The sequence below is a fragment of the Mastigoproctus giganteus genome, chromosome 4 (genome assembly GCF_048544385.1).
Source record: "Mastigoproctus giganteus isolate SK-2022 chromosome 4, ASM4854438v1, whole genome shotgun sequence".
NCBI classification, from domain to species: domain Eukaryota; kingdom Metazoa; phylum Arthropoda; class Arachnida; order Uropygi; family Thelyphonidae; genus Mastigoproctus; species Mastigoproctus giganteus.
This window is the reverse complement of record NC_143578.1, coordinates 190,859,676-190,881,473: the sequence shown is the minus strand read 5'-3', so window position 1 is coordinate 190,881,473 and position 21,798 is coordinate 190,859,676. Positions and strand designations below refer to the sequence as shown.

At 36.0% G+C, this 21,798-nt stretch overlaps 1 protein-coding gene across 1 annotated transcript in view; it reads left to right on the top strand.

Annotated features, from left to right (window-relative positions):
• flr (actin-interacting protein 1 flr) overlaps positions 1-21,798 on the top strand; it is a 302,812-nt gene that overhangs the window by 141,595 nt on the left and 139,419 nt on the right. The window contains exons 6-7 of the mRNA XM_090371946.1: positions 4,836-4,913; positions 13,413-13,490. Coding sequence (XP_090228072.1) covers positions 4,836-4,913; positions 13,413-13,490 — 156 coding nt within the window. The remainder of the gene's footprint in view (positions 1-4,835; positions 4,914-13,412; positions 13,491-21,798) is intronic.

The following is a 21,798-nucleotide window of genomic DNA, read 5'->3' as shown; positions in this document are numbered from 1 at the left end:
GCCACGAGATCCAATTCTGTCTCCACAGGCGATTCATACATGATAGATTTGGGGGTCCCCCCACAGAAAGAAATCAAAGCTTGATAAATCAGGTGAGCGTGGGGACCAGGCAACGGGTCCACCATGGCCAATCCATCAACGCCCAAAACGCCTGTTCAAATGGTCACGAACTTGCCTTCCATAATGGGCAGGTGCCCCGTCATGTTGAAACCAAATGTTGCTTCTCACATTTGCTGGAACATCGTCTAGTAACCCTGTAGAACTTGTTCAAGAAAGATCCGATATTTAGCAAAGTTCATGCGGGATGGTAACAGGTATGGGCCGACTAAGCAGTCACCAACCATACCTGCCCACACATTTATTACGAAGCGATGTTGTGCCACATGGGGCGCACACCGTGTGGGTTGTTGGGAGCCCACACATGAGCATTGTGCTGATTGAATAAGCCTTATCCGTGACCAAAACATAGACTGGAAAATTCAAGTCTTGAACACTTTCTTGGAGAAACCACTGTGCAAAAGCCACACATGCAGGATTATCTTGGGGGAGCAGTAATTGAACCCTTTGGAGATGAAAGGTTGTAAGGAATCATCATGCAAGATGCTGTACACTGCAACAAGATACTCCTAAGGCAGAGGCAACGGCACGTGTGCTGGTAGTAGGATTATTCTGGACGGCATTCAACACACTTTTTTCCATGGCGGGAGTTCGCGTCGAACGTGGTCTGCCCACACTACTCCTGTTACCTCTAATTGACCCATAATCGCACAAATTTTGATGCACACACACAGACAAACAGTGGTCCAGTATATGTCTGTCTGGGAAGCGTTCTCCATAAATTCGTTGAGCAGCTCGTCCATTGCCCTCTGCTAATCCATACACTAGGTGCATGTCTGCCAGCTCACAATTCGTATATCGATGCATGCTCTTTGTGCGGCGACTACTGCTTGAATGAGTAAACCAGAAATTTTCGCTCTCGCGAACTGACGAACAGCGCTGTGTACCGACTTACGGTGATGTTTCCGTTTATGGGTTCCTATGCGATTCACATTCCTTTAGATGTTACCAACCTCCCCTAAACATTTGTACCAATATTTTTGAGACTGTGTGTGTGTGTGTAACTGATACTAAGTATAAAATCAAAATTAAAACATATGCCAGTAGCATGGCAAAACTGTAGAGCAAAAATAAAACAACACGGAGGGGAAAGAAAAGGTAAGACAGAAACTGTAGCCGAAAGCTTCCAAATAATTTGAAATTCAATTAAATTCCAATTCATATTAAAATTTAAAATATAAAACCAATTATATAGAAATTTAGTGGTATCTCCCCAGTAAGGTGCCAGTTCCAAGAAAAGCGAAATATCACCAAAAGAGACTAAACAAACTACTAAAATAAAACAAAGTAACAAAATAGACTCGCCATTATGCCCCATATCGACAGAGGACCACGAGGCCAATAATGGTCATTGAATTGCTGCATTTCAATATTGCCATGTTACTGGCATCTGTTTTAATTTTGATTTTAATTTTATACTTAGTATCGGTTATGAAATGGGAATCATGTGGAGGATATGTATTTTGCTGCCTCTAATGATAGCTTTATATTTATTTTATGTACTTTCTTTATTTTCTTATCTATTCTTATGTCATTATTCACACACACACACACATGTTCAAAGAAAGTGCATCACCCCTTAAAAGTGTAATTGTCATCCAAATAACGTAAGTATATGGCAACATTTCTTACAGATTGCATCAGATAAGATTGACACACGTAGGTGATGACGTAATAGTGCATCACTGTTACTTGCAGCTATATAAGCGCGCTCTGCAAGAGTTGCAGTCATTTCTTGCTTGTGTCAGGATGGTGAGTTATGTGCAGTTGATGCCACGAAGAAAGAGTGCTATTGTTGCTTTATGTGAGGAAGGCTGTTCTTCCCATCATATTGCTTATAGTGCTTGTAATCAGTGAAAAGTGGGATTTCTTTCAAAAACTCAAGAATACAGATTCTGCTGATAGTAAAAAAGGAACCGGACACAAAAGAGTCTCTACACCAAAACAGGACCGCATTTTGAAGTGCTTCCCTCAGCATGAATTGTTGAGGAGTCTTCCATCCTGCAGTGGGTTGATAATGGCTGCAGTTAACTTTTTATGCCTTAAAAACCGTAAAGCTTCTTTGTCGAGCTGAAAGAAGTATGGGAAGAAAATCAGGAGTTGTAGCAAGTGCAGTAATAGTCAGAAGCAGCTCCTCCTCACACAAAAAATGAAAAAGGCCCAAATAGTCTGGTGTAAGGAGCATGTCAAATGGACCCCCGAGCAGTGGAAGTCAATTATTTTCTGGGATGAGAAGAAATTCAACCTGCACGGCTCTGATGGGAAACAAACAATTTGCCGTAGACGTGGTAAAGAATACCATCAGACTGTATGGTGTTTACAGTGCAATTCCCTACCAGCCAAATGATATGGGGGTTCATTTCGTATTACCTGCAGTTTATAAAAGGTTCCGTAAATGCCAGTGGATACCTGGCTTATTGGAAGGCAAATTGCTGCCAACCATTCGCGACCATTTCAACCTACCAAGTAACTGCATCTTTCAGGACTACTCTGCTCCTTTTCATTGGGTGAAAAGTGTAAGTAGGCACTTCTGTACTTACTTCAGCTTCATTTCTGCATTAGAGGTTTGACAGTAATGTGTTTACATTTGTTACAGATGAAAAAATGGTTGGAAGAACGGTCCATTACAATTCTTAGCTGGCCAGGAAACAGCCCGGACCTGAATCCTATAGAGAACTGTTGGCATCGTGTAGAATCTGCAATTGCCAGAAAGGAACCAAAGATCCTTTGTGAACTTCAGGAAGCCATAATTAATGTTTGGAACCATAAACTATCAGTTGATTATCTTCAGAAATTGATCTTGTCAATGCCTTGATGGTGTGCTGCTCTCATCAGGGCCAGAGGCGGGTCAACTAAATATTAGTTTGCACCTGGTGAACTTTTCATTTTGTTTTCCATTTAAAATGATAAATTGAAGCAAATTGGGGGCTTCTGATAATGTTTCAGCCGTAATTGTTGTGTTTACCAAAACTGTTGTATAAAGGTTGCAAATGCTCATTTTGGAATATTTTGAGAGCACCTGTGAAATATTACTTAGCTTTGCCTTAAATATCTTTTGTTTATATTTCTATTTGTGATGCTAGTCATTAATGTAACATACGATTAGTAATCTAGTATTAGTAATATTAGCCATATGGCACAAGAAAGTCTGAGGCTTATGTTGCACCAGCCAAAAAAAAAATTTCCCCAGTTACCCTGAGAGAGAGAGAGAGAGAGAGAGAGAGAGAGAGAGAGGAAAAGCCAAGAAAGAGAAGAATGATAATATCCAGCTCAGGACGACTGCAAAAAAGGGTTAGAAATGTAAAATTTCTAGGTGATGGATTTTCTTTGAACACCAGCGTATATTATATATATTTATTTATTATTTATTTTTTTGCAGATACGTACAGTAGACTCGTTATAACGTGGTTTCCTTTACGTTCTTCTTATATTATAAACTGGTATCTGACTATAACGCTGTCACAAATCACTATAATGCTCTTTTACCAATATACAGATTGCATTTTTGGCATATTTAATAAAAGATGTTTCATCTGATGGAGTCGATACCTTGAAAATGAATAGCAAAACAGCATTAAAACGTTTCCCACGCCGACTTGAGAAATTTTCCCACACATTCAGTGAAATTTAGTTGCAATACAGTGACTTGTTACATAGTTCCGAGATCAAAAAAATTATCAAGTATTGCTTGTAATATTTGCGTTATATGCATTAGACATCATGCATAACGGACAGTTTACTCGAACATTGTATCATAATTAATGCAGCCAACGCAGTTACATATTTGAAGAGTTAATAATGATGGATAAGAAGGAAAAAGCAACGTCTGGACACAGTGTGAAGACTGAATTTGAAAATTAAATTAGACGTTTTGAAGTGAATCGATTCTAGTCAGTGAAAGCAAATGCTCGCTTAGTGCGGATTCACTTAGTGCTCTGTTTTTCTGGAACGAATTATCAGCGTTAAGTCGGGGATACCTGTATATATATTTTAGATTGTCGGTGAATGAAATCACACTATTATCTAAGTCTACCAAGTGAATTACTTGATTTCTTGAATTATTTACTACTTTGTGTACGTTAAAGTAGCAAAACAGATGCATTTGAATAAACTCATTTCCCCTTTTCCATAACATCATGTGAAGTTGCCAGGCAATGAAATATTAAATTTACAAGAATTCTGTATTAGATGTATTCTGTAGATTAGTGTTATAAACTTGCCCTTTAGTAAATTCATATTTTGGTATTCATTCTTTAGGGAAAACTTGTGTAGCCCGAACAGCTGATAATAGTAGGGAGAAATGCAACAGGTAGCTCATAGTCACTCACTCACTATGCCTTCCTTCTCTTCCATAGTGTTAATTCACAGTGGGAAGCCAAGTGAATGGCTTTGATCTGGCTGTTTTTCCTCCCTACTCCAGCAATCTCAGATGGGTATTCATGTTTGGATAGGTATAGTTCTGCTTTCTCTTTGCAAAGCAGAAGACATCACCACCGAAATGCTGATTTTTACTGGTGCAACATTGCTTGAATTGTTTTTATTGCTAATCTCAAAAAACCCAACTCTTCAGTTACTGATACTCATTATGATATATAGGAATTAAGCACTTTTTCATTGCTTATATCTGTCAGTTAATCAAATTATTATTACAACTTTATTTATATTTGCTGTTCTGTTATCAGTGATTTATATATTTAGAGTTTTTTTTTTCTGTTTAGGATCACATTCGTTTTGTTCAGTCTGTCCGTTTTTCTCCAAATGGGGAACTTTTTGCAAGTGGTGGATTCGATGGAAAAGTGAGTATACCAATTATTAATCTTTGCATCATGTTAATGAATTTTAATGTATGCCATGTTAATAGGCAGATTATTCTTTGGTTCATGTCTACAGACATGAGGTTGTCCTGTTTCTTATACAACTAAATCTCTAATTCATAATCATCGTGGTTGAACCCATTCTGAATTTATCCAGATTTAGAAATAATTTTAGATGTTGAAAGGAAAAGATGATCACAATTTAGACAGAATTTGAATACAGTTCTCGCTAAAGTGTCTAGGTTACAATAATAAAATTGAGTTTTATAGAAATTGCCTTAATTTACACATTATACAGTTTCTGAGACCATAAGCTATTAATTAATCTGAGTTATGAAAGTTAAACATTTAAATGTACTATAAACTTCAAGTATTTATTATGACATGTTTTATTATTGTTGACCAGTATTTTATTTATTATGGTATTGACAATATTTTATTAAAGAGTTTTCCTCCAGGTAGCATGTGTTTTGCCCTCTAGAACAGCTAACATAGAGTTGGCCACGAGAAAAAAGCACTCTTCTTCAGTAGCAATTTTCAGTAGCAACTTTCTATAGCAATTTGTCTTCTCAGCATTATTCTAGGAATACAATAAATTTAAACTTTTGAAACATTTATTTAAAAAAAAAAAAAAACAGTAATTTCAACACAATTTTTTTTTACAAATATTTCCTTTAAAAAGGGCTGGACTGAATAGTGATTAATACTGAATCAAATTTACATGAAAATATAATTACTTATTCTTATGTCTTTCAACATTATCACCAAACTCAAAATCGTATCACATTTTCATAGTGTTAGGTTTATCTTTCTTTTATTATTAAACATATAACGCACGGAAGCCACAGGCTTTTGCTGCACTAGCCAAAAAATATAAAAATAAATAACAAAAATATACATAAAAAATTAACAAGAAATAAGCCTTCATTGGATTTCATTTGAACAAAGCTGGTGCAAGGGTTTTTGCCATTTCAGGCGAAACTGCTAGTTAGGAGGGAGAAGGGTAATTTAGATCTGCATTTATCTAATAATATGGGTCAAAGTAATGCTTGCACTCAACTAAAGAATTCTTGTTCGTTGCCACAACAGCCAACGCTGATAACATGTTCTGAGGAATGCCGATAAGATGTTCTGTCCTTATTTGAGCAGTGTTTTAAATGAGCGGTGGGGGGGGGGGGGTGATAAAGCTTGGGATACAACCCTAAATAACACGAAGGGATTAGTAAACTATAGAAGAATACTTAGTCTTAACTGTGCCTATAGTAATGTCAGGAGTGTTATCAATAAAATGGCTGAATTTGAAATCCCGGTTATGACAAATGATGCTGATATAATAGCGCTAACAGAAATGTGGTTCCACTATGGTACATATAATGTATTTAGGGAAGATAGGAGTGGAAGGATCATATTTTTTATTAAAAGCAGCCTGAGCACAAAAAGAGCTTTTGCTGAGTCTGAAGTTATATCTATTAGCATAGAATCTGTGTGGTGTGATTTAGTTGGAAGAAAAGGTATAATGAGAGTGGAGCTAATCTACAGAGCGGAAGATTGTAAAGAGTATGATGAGAGTCTCTACATGGAGATGGAATGGGCAAGCAAGCATGAATGTCTTATTGTGGATGACTTTAATCATTTTCATAAATGACATTGATGAAGGGATAGAAAAAATGTTCTTGTTTATACTCCAGCATGACCACCAGGTCAGTGGAGTTTACAATAAATCAATCAATACAAATTTTAATCGTATTTAGCAGTCATGGACTTGAACCCCGGTCCACTCAAAGAGCATGTGCTACTGCACTCATGCTCCTGACCACTCAGCTACGTCAGAAGGTGTGATGCTAAAATTTGCAGACAATGTAAAGATTGGTAGTTTCGCTAATGATCAGTGCCAAACAACACTCCATCGGGATGACTTGAACTGGCTCCAAGAATGGTTAGAAAAGTTTTAATGCAGCAAAATGCAAGGTCTTACATTTGGGGTCGAGCAACCCAAAAATAAATTATGCACTTGGTGTAGTTGAATTAAAAACAGTAGAGGAAGAAAGGGATGTAGGATTATGATACAGGCAGATATGAAGTTTTCTAAACAGTGTAAAGAGGCAGCCATCCATTTTAGACCCAACGTCTTTTTCGAAAGTTATCCTGTAGAGATATGGAGGTCATAGTCCCACTGTATAAATCAATTGTAAGACCACATTTGGAATGCTGTGTTCAACTATGGAAACTTCATATGTAAAAAGACATTGGATTTCTTGAAAGGGTCCAAAGATGGGGAACTTGCATGGTGAGATTGGCAAAAAGGACGACTGTACAAGGAAAAAACTCATTATGTGGGCTAGAGAGCTTGGCTCCCTAGCCCACATTTAGTCCAATTAAGTGACACGCAGCAATGCAGTATTCAGCAAGGGTCACCAGTATTCTTGTACCAGGCACATCAGAGGGGACCAAATTGAGATTTATAAAGCTCTGAAAGGGGTTAGTAAAATGAATAAAGGTGGAAAATACTATTACTACATAGATGTTGGACAGAGAGATATATATATAAATACACTTCACTGTATTTACCTTACTTATGTAAGGTAAAGACAGTGAAGGTAAATACAGTAAATTAAATTTTCAGATATCACTTATTCTTTTAATATCTCTTAATATTACCAACTGGAGTAAAAATAACTCGTGGATAACTTGTTCGTGGTATTCTGGTTTCTGTTTCCGTCAGTATATTTATATTACCTATACACCAATACTGAAACCAACATATTTGCTTTGTGCACTGTAAAAATTCATATACAGTGCACAAAGCAAATATGTTGGTTTCAGTATTGATGAAGTTTGATTGCTGGAGTTTTCTTTTAGCCCATCTTCCCTTTGAAATGCTAAAATAAACTTAGCATTTCAAAGGGAAGATGGTATTGCCAATTTCATAAATGCTGAAAACCTGTCTGTCATTTATCATGCAGATACATTGCTCAGAAATATCAAACAGTTTTACTGCCAATGTTGTTATGCAGGGTATAAAACAAGAAGAGATTTTATTCCTTTGTTAAGTGAGGAAGAACTAGCGTACAAATTAGTGAAATTGCATCATTTCTGTACGAATTGTACAGAAATGATGTACTTAAGAAAGCTACTTAAGTAGTTACAAATTGGCATCATTAAGTATATCTCATATTGTGAATACCTTCACAACGAGTTGCCATGCATTACCTCGAATAAATAACGCTTCACCATAGGAGAAGACTATTGTTACTTATTCTCAGTGAATTCTATCACCCATACAACACCGTTTCAGAGCTTATTGGCTCCTCATCAGTGGGTGGGCAGGCACCTTTGTGTTGCAATGATGACAACCCAGTTGCAAAGTATGTAATTATTGCAAAATTATTGATTGAGGTGTATAAACTCTAAGAGGCAAAAGTATAATGAATGAGGGTGTATAAACTCTAAGAGGCAAAAGTATAATGAATGAGAGTGGAACTTTCACTTTTAAAATGATTCCAGAACTAAGGGCATAAATTTAAAATTATGGGAAAGAGGTTTAGATTGGATTGCTTGAAGTTTTCTTTTAGCCCACAAGTTGTAACTTGCTGGAATAAGTTACCTCTATGGGTGGTTGTGGCTGGCAGCTTGGGAAAATTCCTGTGTGAGGAGGAAGTCAAATAGGCATTTTGTTTATCTGTTATTTTTATTTCTAATTAATTAATTAATTTTTACTATTTTTTGGTTTGGTGTAGCAAAAGCCTTGGGCTTCCTTGCGTCACATAATGCTAATACTGAGTTAATCCTAGACAACCACACTGCATGCCATTCCTAGGTATTTGATTACTGAATGACCCATTCCATGACGTCCTACATATATTCAATTAGGCTGAGATCAGGCAAGTTTGGCAGCCAAGGGAGAGAATGGAGAACTAATCAGAATGCTTGAACTAGTACAACACCAGTAAAGTGCTGTAACATGGAGTGTCATCTTGGTGAATGATGTCTTTGCAGTTTGAGTAGATAATTATCATAATTGACCATGTGCCGATTGAACCACGTGGAGAAATACCACGTGTGGAGGTACCGTGAGCCTGCTACTTAAGGAGATGTCGCAGGAAGTTATATCACTGTTGAAGAAGGGAGCTGACGCTCCCGAAAGCTTCAGATTTTTAGCGCTTTTAATGTTTTATATTTTAGCAAATTTTATTGTAAATGACCTTTTTATTACAGTTTTTAGCATTCCGTAATAGTTTATTGTAAATATATATATATATATATATATATATATATATATTTTTTTTTTTTTTTTTTTTTTTAAATTGTAGTCATATTAAATTTTAAATTTTATTCAATGGTCGGTGTATGAATTTATATATTCTTAGACATGAGTTTTCCCGACCTCAGGGGCCTCTTTCAGGATATTATCATAAATGGGTGCACATGGTCAGAAATGATTTACCTGTATGAATCTCCAGTGAAGTGCTGATCTATAGGTTCCAGGCTTTGCCATCCAAAAAACCCCCAGACCATTGCCCTGTTGGCTGTTTAACCTCTTCCCACAATTGGATTTGAAACCTTCGTGTTGAATGTGCAAAGCCTATCTATCCACATGGATAGATAGAGACCTAGTTCATCAAACTAGGAAGCCTGTTTTCAGTCATCCAATGTTCAATGGCTTTCTGTGCAACACTGTAGGTGCATTTGCTTGTGACGAGCCATCAGTCAGGGGACTCGGGTGACTGAGCTGTCAGCTTTGTTAGCCAAAATATGCTAGTGTCTGATACATGATTAACATTGAAATAGGTTGTGCCGCCCATGTTGTGTTGCACAGTCAATTGCTCCTTTGTAGCATGCCTGTTCTGCTGGAGATACTGATCCCTACTACTGCTGGTAATCATCCCACATTGGAACTTAGTTAAAGTCATGTGTCCAGTTGATTAGGTATCCAGCTCTTTCGGTTGATGAGAATCAACCGAAAGAGCAAGCTGGCGTTAGGACAGGATTCTCAACTATGGATCACCTTCACGTAATATCACAGCTAATGGAGAAAGCAAATGAACATAAAACACCATTATGCCTGGCATTTGTGGATTATGAAAAGGCATTTGACTCCATACAGCATAAGGCAATGTTTCGGGCACTGGAAAGACAAGGCATAGATACCCCATATATTATGATTTTGAAGAAACTATATGAGAGTGCTACCTCCTTTATTAGACTAGACAAAGAGAGTAGGAAATTTAAAATCGAGAAAGGAGTTTGACAAGGAGACATATCTCTGAAGCTGTTTACTGCTACCCTTGAGGAAGCTTTCAGAAGATTAGACTGGTCACAGAAAGGAGTCAATGTGAACGGAGAGTACCTAAACCATTTACAATTTGCAGATGACATTGTGGTCATAAGCCACGATCCCAAAGAATTAGAGGAAAATCTTAATCAGTTATGCACAGTTAGTAAGGATTTTGGACTAAAGATGAATATGGCTAAAACAAAAGTAATGATGAACAAGTATGCCACAGAAAGGAAAATTATGATTGAAGGAGCAGTAATTGAAAAGGTGGAGTCATATACTTATCTGGGACAAGTTATTAGCTGTAATAATGATAAATGGCTGGAAGTCAAGAGAAGAATAAATTTTGGATGGATAGCATTCAGGAAATATAGTCACATACTGAAGAGCAATATCCCAGTTTGTCTGAAACGTAAAATAACGAACCAATGTATACTCCCCACCATGACTTATGGAAGTGAAACTTGGGCACTCACCAAAAGAATGGAAGAGAAGCTGAGAACTACACAGTGAAGAATGGAACAAATTATATTGGGAATCAGACTGTTAGATAAGAAGAGAAACACATGGATTAGGCAGCAAACTCAAGTAAAGGACGTTCTTATCAAAACTAAAGAACTAAAATGGTCTTGGGCAGGACACATAGCTCAGAGACATGATGACAGATGGACTAAGAAAATAACAATGGTACCCAAGAGGAGCTAGAAGAAAACCTGGAAGACAAAGGTGGAGATGGATAGATGAAATTCATGAGTTTGGGGTAGTAAATGGATGGCCAGTGCTCAAAACAGAAGGAACTAGAAAGTTGCTGGAGAGGCCTTCATCCTGCAGTGGATTGAAAATGGCTGATGATTATCCAATTGATTATGTGAAACACCAGTGTACTGCAGATTGTAGTGTCAGACTCTTCCCTTATATAGAGACTATTTGCTACTTGGCAATGGTAGTGGCACAGTCACCTTTTGGAAGTATTCCCAATGCAAAGCTATCTCATTGTATGTTTTACTTGCTTATTAAAGAGACTTATTATCCTAAAAATAGGGGAATATTTTGGCTGGAATCATTTTAAAAGTGAAAGTTCCATTCTCATTCATTATACTTTTGCCTCTTAGAGTTTATACACCTCAATCAATAATTTTGCAATAATTACATACTTCGCAACTGGGTTGTCATTATTGCAACACCAAGGTGCCTGCCCACCCACTGATGAGGAGCCAATAAGCTTTGACACTGTTGCGCATGAAAGACATTGTACAAATAGGAGCAGAATGGTATTAAGGGTAAGTTGCTACTTTATCCATTACTAAGGGTAATGGATAAAAGGATGGTTAAGTGGGAGAAGACAGAGGGTGGTAATCAATGGGTGCTGCTCTTCGTGGAGTAATGTTATTAGTGGAGTCCCACAGGGTTCGGTGTTGGGTCCACTGTTTTGTATATTTATCAATGATATTGATGAAGGTATATCAGGCTTAATGTCGAAGTTTGCAGATGATACAAAGTTTGGCAGTGTTGTTAATGACAGTAATGGCAGTGTGCTACTGCAACAGGATCTAGATAATTTGGGCAGATGGGCTAAGAAGTGGCAACTGAAGTTTAACCTTGACAAATGCAAAGTACTGCATATGGGTAGAAGTAACCCCAGAGAAACGTACCAACTGTGTGGTACTACACTTAAGATGGTAGAAAATGAAAAAGACCTGGAAGTAATTGTGCAGTCAGATATGAAGTTTTCTGAGCAATGCAGACAGGCTGCCAGGGCAGGTCATGGGGTTTTGTCAATGATATATAGGAATTTTGCTAGCAGGTAAAAGGAGGTGATTGTCCCTCTGTATAAGGCAATGTTCAGGCCATGCCTTGAGTACTGCGTACAGGTCTGGAGGCCTCATTTTAGGAAGGATGTAGATTTGCTTGAGCGTGTACAGAGAAGGGCAACAAGATTGGTGAGGGGAACGAAGGGATCCTCTTACCAAGAGAGGCTTAAGTTCTGCAAATTGCAGTGGCTGGAGACTAGGCACCTGCGCGGTGATCTGATTGAGGTATATAAGGCCTTGACTGGGTTGGGCACGCTGAATTCTGATGGGATTCTTCCACTTGTTCAGATTATGAACATAAGGGGGCATAAATTCAAATTAAGAAAAGACAGATGTAGAATAGATGTGTGGAAATTTGCCTTTAGCCAGCAGGTGGTTAATTGCTGGAACAAACTTCCATCTGTTGTTGTGGAAGTTGATAGGTTGAATAAATTTAAGGAGGAACTGGACACTCATTTGGAGGGAATGGTGTTTTTTGTTTTTTTTTTGTTTTTTTTTTTTTTGGCTGATGCTGCATAAGCTCATACACATGCTTTCTTGCATCACATGCCACTACTACTACTACTACTTTCAGAAGAATATTAGAGTTTACATGTGTGTGTTTCATACTGCAATTAATGAGGGGTAAAGTTAACTTTATTTTGAGCACGAACAAAGTTGCAATTGTGGGCGAACCCTGCATAAAAAATTTGAGACAAATTGTGTTGGCGTTTAGAGTAAAAAAAATCAAATCTATTTGCAGAAGTCTTTAGAAGACAATACATAGTAAACCAAGGTAAGCAAAAGGCTCTCTCTCATGTGTTGACATTAAGTTTATTTGTAGTCAACCATACAACACAAACACAGAGGGAAGAAACCTTAATAACAACAAAAGGTTTTACAATGTATAACTTCTGTTTCTCGTAGTGGTGAAAATGTTATTGAGTGATGGGTGTTAGAAGTGCGCTAGTAGTAACTAATGGACAAGCCGTTTGTTGCGATTGGCTAAAATCCATGTCATTTCTTTGTGTGGGTAGGCTATTATTATTAATTTTCATAAGTTAAGTGATTGCGTCATAGGTTTGAAAAAGTGATTGTTGATGTGTTTCTTTTATTTCATTTATTCCTCTTTCTTTATATATATTTTTTTAGTTATATATTTTTAACAAAGTAGCAGGCTTGTACAGTAAAACTACATGCCATTTGAAGAAAAAATTCTTTTTTAAAGTATAGATGTAGGCCTTTTTATTATTAACTTGAAGTTTTTAATTAACTTAAATAAAGTTATCAGTTACTGAAACCTTTTTTGTTCCTCAGGTTAATTATATGTTTACTACATGTGTTCTGCTAGTAATTTATTAAATCTGTAGAAGATATTTCAAATATACACTCAGTTTTGAAATATTCATGTTTCAGATGTTTCTCTATAATGGAACAGATTACAGTAAAGTGGGTGAATTTGGAGATCCAGCTCATGGAGGAGGAATATATGCAGTAAGGTCATATTTATTATATTTTAGTCATATGTAATCTAGGAGACCTTTGCTAAATTCTGGGTTACTATACAACTGAAGGCTGTGCAAGGTGATTTTGCACTGCAAGAGTATTGCCTATACCCTTTTAGGACATTGGGTGTTACCTAAAACAACCCGTAATTTTAATCCTTGTATTATGAAATGTAAAATGTCATGTTTATATTAACAACAAAATTTATTTTTTTTAAATATATTTTTTTCTTTACATAAAATACATGAAAAGTAAGATTATTGTAATTGTATTACTTAAAAATAATGAAGTTCCTTATTACTTGTTTAAATAATTATTTATTTAACTTTTGCTGTTTTCATTTGAACTATCCTTATAATATGAGCTACTACCTGTAGAAAAGAAACGGCAGACATGGACAAAGGCCAGAGTCATAAAAGCTGTAATTTGGGTTTGCCTTTGCTTTCTCACCCTTTTGCTGATGCACACAAAGGGAGTCAACACATCAACTAGTTCACTTAATTTTTATAACCCTTTGAAAGTCAGAGGGTAAGAAATTCTGCTGATTTTTAATCTCTCTGAATTCCTTAGCTTGTTAATTCGTCTCTGCTGCTACTCAATTTTTTCCCTCTGGCTCTTCATAAACTGTGAAGGCCATTATGTTTAAACTCATGATGAAATGAACAGTTAACAAAACTGAATCAGGTGAGAAGATCCCATCAAAAAAGTAATGCAGTTTTTTAGTTTTATTATAATTATTATAATTTTTGTATGATTTCAAATAATTTAAATAATTATTTAAAGTCCACTGCTAGTGAAAAACCTTAGGTCCCAGCCATTTTCCAAAAACTTTGGTAAGGGTTAATGTCATTCACTATTTCTGGTCATAGCATTAGCATTAGCAGAGGCATTTGATGCAAGAAAGCAAGCTTATGCAGCATCAGCCAAAAAAAAAAAAAAAAAAACCCACTTCCACTTCACCCCTCTGTTCGTTCAAAATACCTGTCCAGCTGAGCCTTAAACTTATTTAGGCTATCAACCTCCACCACAAGGGATGGCAGTCTGTTCCACCAACCAACCACCCGCTGGCTAAAGGCAAATTTCCGCACGTCTATCCTACATCTGTCTTTCCTCAATTTGAATTTATGCCCTCTCAGGTGATTTTTCTGAGCTAGAGGAAGAATCCCATCAGCATTCAGCATGCTTAAACCATTCAAGGCTTTATACACCTCTATCAGATCACCTCGCTGGTGCCTAGTCTCCAGACACTGTAATTTGCAAAACTTAAGCCTTTCTTCGTAAGAGCACCCCTTTGTTCCATTCACTAATCTTGTTGCCCTTCTCTGTACTCGTTCCAGCAGCTCTACATCCTTCTTGAAATGAGGCCTCCAGACCTGTATACAGTACTCTAGGTGTGGCCTGACCATTGCCTTATACAATGGAATAATCACCTCCTTATCCCTGCTGGAAAAATTCCTGTATATCATTGACAATACTCCATGAGCTACGCTTGCAGCCCGTCTGCACTGCTCAGAGAACTTCATATCTGCCTGCACAATCACCCCCAAGTCCCTTTCATTCTCTACCACTGTCAGTGTAGTACCACAGAGTTGATACGTTGCTCTGGGGTTGCTGTTTCCCATGTGTAGTACTTTACATTTGTCAATGTTAAATAGCTTCATCATTCAAGCATTCACACTTGACTGCTTGATTTTTGCCTGTGCTTTTCCAACAGTTTTAATAGCTGTTAATATTGTAATAGAATCACTAAAACATTCTTATTATGTTGCAGCCATTTTTATTCATATGCTATAGAATTTAAATTGTATTTGGTGGAAAGAAACATCACTTTAACATTCAGATGTTACTCATATTGAAATTTGGTGACAGTACGTTGTCTGAACAAAGAAGCACTTGAAGGGCATTCTTATTTATAACTCTTGAGTGAGTTCACCCAGCATGTGAGCATAAAACTGATTGCAAGAATCAGTTTTATGCTCAGTGTCTGTTCTGTGGAGTGAATTTCTTTGTGGAAATTTGAAGAAAATTTGTGAAACTGAGAACTTGATAAATAAATATAAATGCTTCTAAATGATAATTTGTTCTTATTTTGACTTCAGTGCCCAACATTAGTCAATTAGAATTTAAAAAAAAAACAAAAAAAACCACATATCCTCACTATTACTTGTGTTCTACGAAAGAATTATGTGGAAATTAAACTTGAAAAGGTGAAAATCTCGCAAATTAAATGGTTTATTGAATATTATCCAGAGGCAGAAGAGAGGATTTCCAACACAAAGGTACATTCAGTTAACTATGTTAAATTTTTAATGTTTTGGATCTGCTCTGGAATTCCATTTTCCAAACAAGCTAGAGCATCTACTTCTTCCAAGGTTATACTAGGCTGTGAATCAGTTGTCGGATAATTCCGAACAGAGTTCTCTCGAAGCTTTGGATCCTTTATTACATCATTCCTAATCATGGGGTCATCTGTATGCTTGGGATTTCATCTTCAAATAATGGGAAATATTCTTCTCTGAAGGTTACACCATCTTTCCAGTTTATGGCTGTGTAGCTGAAGTTTTTTGTATATAAATGGGCTTCCTAGATTGCTCTCCTGGAGTGCTCTAACCAGTCCGAGGGTGTAAAGAAATCTACATAGGAAAATCTTATAGAAGACTCCTGATGATTTATGATCCAACTGATGACCTCAGGCCAAAGGCTCTGTTAATTAAGTGAAACTGAATCATCAATAAGAATGCACTTGTTTATCTCTGGACTTTAGGTAATTTTTGTTGTTAAAACAGTATTGATACAGCATATTTCACCCATTTATATTTGACCAGTGGGGATGGGTGATGAAATCAGATTGCTTATTCATGATTTATAATGGGTTATATGCTACTCACTAAAAGAAATAGCAAAATGCAGTAGAGTATCATTGAAATTTGAGTTTTGGATGCATTTGCCGCTTTAAAGACAGTTGAGAAAACCACACTATTGCCAATTGTGTAATGATCTTGTTCAACTTAATTCAGTTCAATTAAGTGACACGCAGCAATGCAGTATTCAGCAAGGGTCACCAGTATTCTTGTACTAGTTGGCATAAAGTTTTTTACTTTGTTATGTGTATAGGAACTTTTATTAGTAAATATTTTCTTTGCTTGTATAGCAGGGAAATTGGAGAAAATATTCAGAAGGCCCTTATGAAAGCAGAGCTTGAAATTTTAAAAATTCTAATATTAAAAATTAAAAGTAGAATTGAAATAAATATAAAGAATTTTATTGTGCCATTATCTTATTAGAAACTGAAAGAACTTCGTGAACAACAAAACCCAAAGGACATGGCATTTCTGTAGGTGTATAACAACGTGTAACAAATTTTCAGAGGTTCTTTTATGTGCATTTCTTGATTAATTTTTTATGAATTTAGTTATACTGATAACGTTATAACCTTATAAATATAAGATTATAACGTTAAAAATAACCTTAAATATAACCTTAAAAATTTAACCTTAGTTTTTCTGCACAGCATCAGTGGTTTGCAAAGAAATGAAAAAAAGAGTGCAATAATACTGTATGAAAATATGCAATAATACTGTATGAAATTTAAAATCCTGTAACAGCAAATACAGTTTTAATGAAATATTCACTAAAATCAAAATATTTCTAGGTCCCAGCTAACTTCCCTTATTGTTAGTGCTTTGTTAGTCTCATTTGAACGAAACACTCTTGTTCAAATGAAACTTGTGAAATAGGCTAAAAATGTGATACAATGAATTATTTTCAAAGTCCATCTAGACCTAAATTTACTGGCTCACAAGAGAAAAAATTTTTCTTGGAAAATTCTGAACAGTAGTGTGTAGTGCAAATTGTAAATATGATTATAGGAGCATTCACTTGAAGAAAAATGCAGAAGTTTTAAAAAATATGGCAAAATAATTTAAAATATGTTTTCCCTCTTCTTTCAATATACGTATTCCTTCTATGGTTTCCACATTATAGAATGAATCATATGCAGTAATCAACCAGTACAAAGAAAACATATGAAAAGAAAATCGGAGCAATAACAAAACAGGCCTAGTTTATTTCATGATTTCTAGCTCTTACATTCATTAAAACAGTCTTCACTTGATTAGCAAGGCAGAAAGAAGTATCAGGAATAGATACTTTATTTTAATGATGAAACTTTTTATCCCTGCATTAATGAGAATTAAACTTTACTGCAATTAAAAATATTGCAGTCTCAACTATCATCAAACTAAATTTGATTATTATATTATATTTATTTATTGTATAAATTTGATTGTTATACTATTTCTGAATGAGTGGTATAATCTTATAAATATTTTTAATAATACTCTAAAAATTTTTACTTTTTTTTAGTACATGTATTTTGTCATTTTATTTATTTCAAAAAATTAATATTTCTAAGTAAGATAAGCATAGCAGAATTTATTTGAACAAATAATAAATAATGATTCTTTTGATTAATTTCCAGTGGTAGTCACGAGAATGCAGTTTTGATACAAAGAAATGATTCATTTCTTTGTATCAAAGAAATGAATCATTTCTTTGATGTATCCCCCCATGAAGTTTAAAAAAAAAAAAAAAACCCTCTAAAAATGTAAATTTACCAAGAAATATTCACCCATCATAGTTTCATCCCACTGTTCTTGATACCTCTTCCCCATTGACAGTATAACCTGTTGGAATTCCTCCCCATCTGTTTACTAACAACGCCCAGACCAATTCTGTGTAACATTAGTGAAAAGTGGGGGGGGATTTCCGTTTTTCTTTGAATTTCGTCCAACTAGTTATTCGTAATTTTTGGTATTAATGTCACCAAGAAAACCATTCCCTAGAAGGCAAAACAACTGCCAGGCATTTTTGCCCACCATTAGTTACTTTGTCTTTTATTTAGCCAACATCTGTTTAATTTATGAACCCATAAATGTGCCGCCTTTCACTTTTGAATCATTTTGGAATTGTAGATTGTATGTGCTTGAAAGTGTTGCGTTGAGGATCCAGCACTTTAACAAGTTGTTTGACCAGCTCCAGCTTGATATGGATTGGTGGAAATATTGAGATTGTTTACTATATTGTGTGCACCAGGTTGTACCTCAGTTGTGCCAGCTCATTCTCTTCTCTTGTAGTGCTATCCCAAGCAGAAAAAGCAACAGAAACTAATACGTGCTTCACATTTCTGTAGTCTTCTTTAATGTGAAAGAGTGATGCACAACAGGAAGTGATCAGTGTATATTTCCATTGTGAAGCAACACTCTTTAAATGGAATGCCTGGAGTTCTGCATTGGATTTGATGCCAAATTAGTCTAACCAAATCTGCATTAGATTGGGTGAGACTGAAATTCCTCACTGTCACCCAATTCTTGCAGATTAGGGAAACCCAGTTATTCATTTTGCCAGATTCATCAGTCATTTCTGAAAACTCTTCACACGCACACACAGTATGCATTGTAACAAATATAAATGGTGCAAAAATAAAATCTTCACTTTCTGCCAAAATATTGACACTAGGGATAAACTGATAACACTGTTGGATTCAGCATAAAAAAAAAAAAAAAAAAAATACAGTTAACATAAACAAAGTTCTTTTGTTACTATATATAATAACATAAGTAATATGATACATATCTTAAATTTATTTAAGATATGTATTTATATTACTTATGTTATTATATACAGTAAACCCCCACTATTTGCGGGGGTTGTTCCTGAGAAATGCCGCGAATACTGAGTTATGGCTCCCATAGTAATAAAGGGGTTCTGTTCCAAAGTATGAAATATATAAGAAAAACTAGTCTAAAATTTTGTCTATGTATGTATTATGTGTACCTTCATAATATGACTATGTACATAGACAGTACATAGTGAAATGCAAGCATATGGCATCGAAATGAAAATAAGAAACAATTTCATATTAAATGTAATATTTATTAGAAATTTCAAACCAGCGCCTTTGCTAGCTAAAAAACCTTATCTCACCAATTTTGCTAAAGTGTTGATAAAGGAATTTTGCCTTTTCACGAATGATGAGTGAACTTAACGGAATTTTATTTTGAGTTCGGTCTTCTATCCACAGATTTAAAACCTTTCCATTTTTTCTAATTTAACATCACGAGTTACAGAGCAAATTTTTGAAGCAATTAGCGTGTTTTCACAGACACTATGGCGGAATTTTTTCCCGATTTCTTGATTGATCGTACCGTTGACTCATTGATTTTATAATGTTTTGCCACTGAAACATTTTCACCATTAGAAATTTCATTCGCTAATGTCATCACCTTCTTTGATCTTTTCACATTTCCCTTGTTATTTGTAGCCATATTTTTGTACTGATTAGAAAGAACTTGTCCACAATAAAGTCACTTTCTTCCATTAACACACTCGAAAAAGTCTGTTTTACACTGGAAAACGGTAGATTTGTCACTTTTGTAAGCATATCAATTTATAAATTGTTAAATTTATTCAATTTATAAGCATATAAATTAAAAGCAAACGATGAAACCTTCCATGACAAGCGCATAACACATACTGAACAAGGATTAGTGAGAAACATCCACGCTTGCGATTTTGTCACCCCCCCCCCCCCACCCACTGAGCACTGTTTTGACTGGGAAAGATAATTTTAGTCATGCCCATGTTTTTTTATGGCGGAAAATGTTCAGTGCTTTAAAATCACATTTTTTAAGGTTTCATTTTATATTAAATCAGTGACCGCAAAACTGCAGAATACAGATACTGCGAATAGCGGGGGTTTACTGTACTATTATATTGCTGAAATAGTGCAGTGTAGTCATTGTAACATTTGCAATGCCAACATCTGGAAGGTTTGATAAAATCTGGCTGTGTGATGTGCTCTAGCACCACTCCATTTATCTCCTATCTATCAGATCATAGTGGATTAAGAATAATTTTCGTGAAATTTTATTGGCTGGTAAGTAACATTTCGAGCTTGCTCTCTTGCTGCATGTACAACCTTACCTTGACAACCTCTGGTAGTATGTTATGGTTGAAACAAAAAAAAAAAACTCCACACACAATAAATTTACTATCAACATAAAAGGAAGCTCTTAATTTTTTGTTCCCCTGTGTAATTTTATCCCCTTTGGCTTATTATTAAAAAATTGAAATTAAAAAGCCAAAGCCTAATTTCAGTTGGAGCTGTTTTGCATGTAAAAAGTCAGCTGCACTTTCCTATGACTGATATTGCATTGTCACAATGACAAATTTTGAAGAGCAGCTCCAAGAGGATGCATAGTCATAAAAAAAAAAAAAAAGAATTATTGAATAATCTGTAGTATTAAAAATTATCACCAATGGCATGACTGGAAGGGGGATTTAGGGTTCCACCCCTTCCTCATTTGCTGATTTTAAGCAGAGTAGGTCTTGTTTTAAAAATACAGTAGTTTAGAAAATGCATGAAAACATTTTGACAAATAATGTCCCTTTTTATTTAACATAAAATTATTATCCCTTGTATATCAAGGGATATTATACAGGGTGTTTCAGTTAAACGTTTCAGAACTTCTAAGAGGGGTAGGGTACATCCTGACAACTCGAAATCATATAGCAATGTGGGGTCGGAAATGCTTTCCTGAAGCGGTGTTGTACACAGAAGCACCATAAAGAAAAGAGACCGTAAGTGAGAAATCGTTTTAATAATACATGAAAAGAAGCAAAAGGTACATGGATTAAAGTAAGTGTTCGAAGTTTCTTCCAAGGGCTACAATGCACGCCTCACATCTCCGACGCATGGACATCCGAACATTCTGGAATACTCCAGGCAGCATGTCCAGACACAGCAACCGGAGGATTATGCACCTCGTATTGCTTTCGCAGAGTGGTACCTTGGAAAATGTGCTACAAATCCCCTTTTTCCTGCTGAAGTGTTGTTTTCCGATGAGGCATCCTTCACAAGGGAAGAAATTTTCAACACGCATAACGACCATATCTGGGCGGTCGAGAACCCGCATGCAATACGACGTCGTGCAGCACAGATTCGATTTTCGGTCAATGTATGGGCCGGTATTATGGGAGATCACCTCATCGGACCTTACCTGTTACCGTGTCGTCTAACCGGACCTATCTACTTGATCTTTCTGCAGCAAGTATTGCCACAACTTTTGAGAGATGAACAGATTTCTGCATCGACGCAACAGACAATGTGGTTCCAACACGATGGAGCCCCTGCCCATTATAGCGGAGATGTTCATAACTACCTGGATGTCACATTTGGTCAACAGTGGATCGGACGTGGTGGTCCCGTGCGTTGGCCTGCTCGTTCACTCGACCT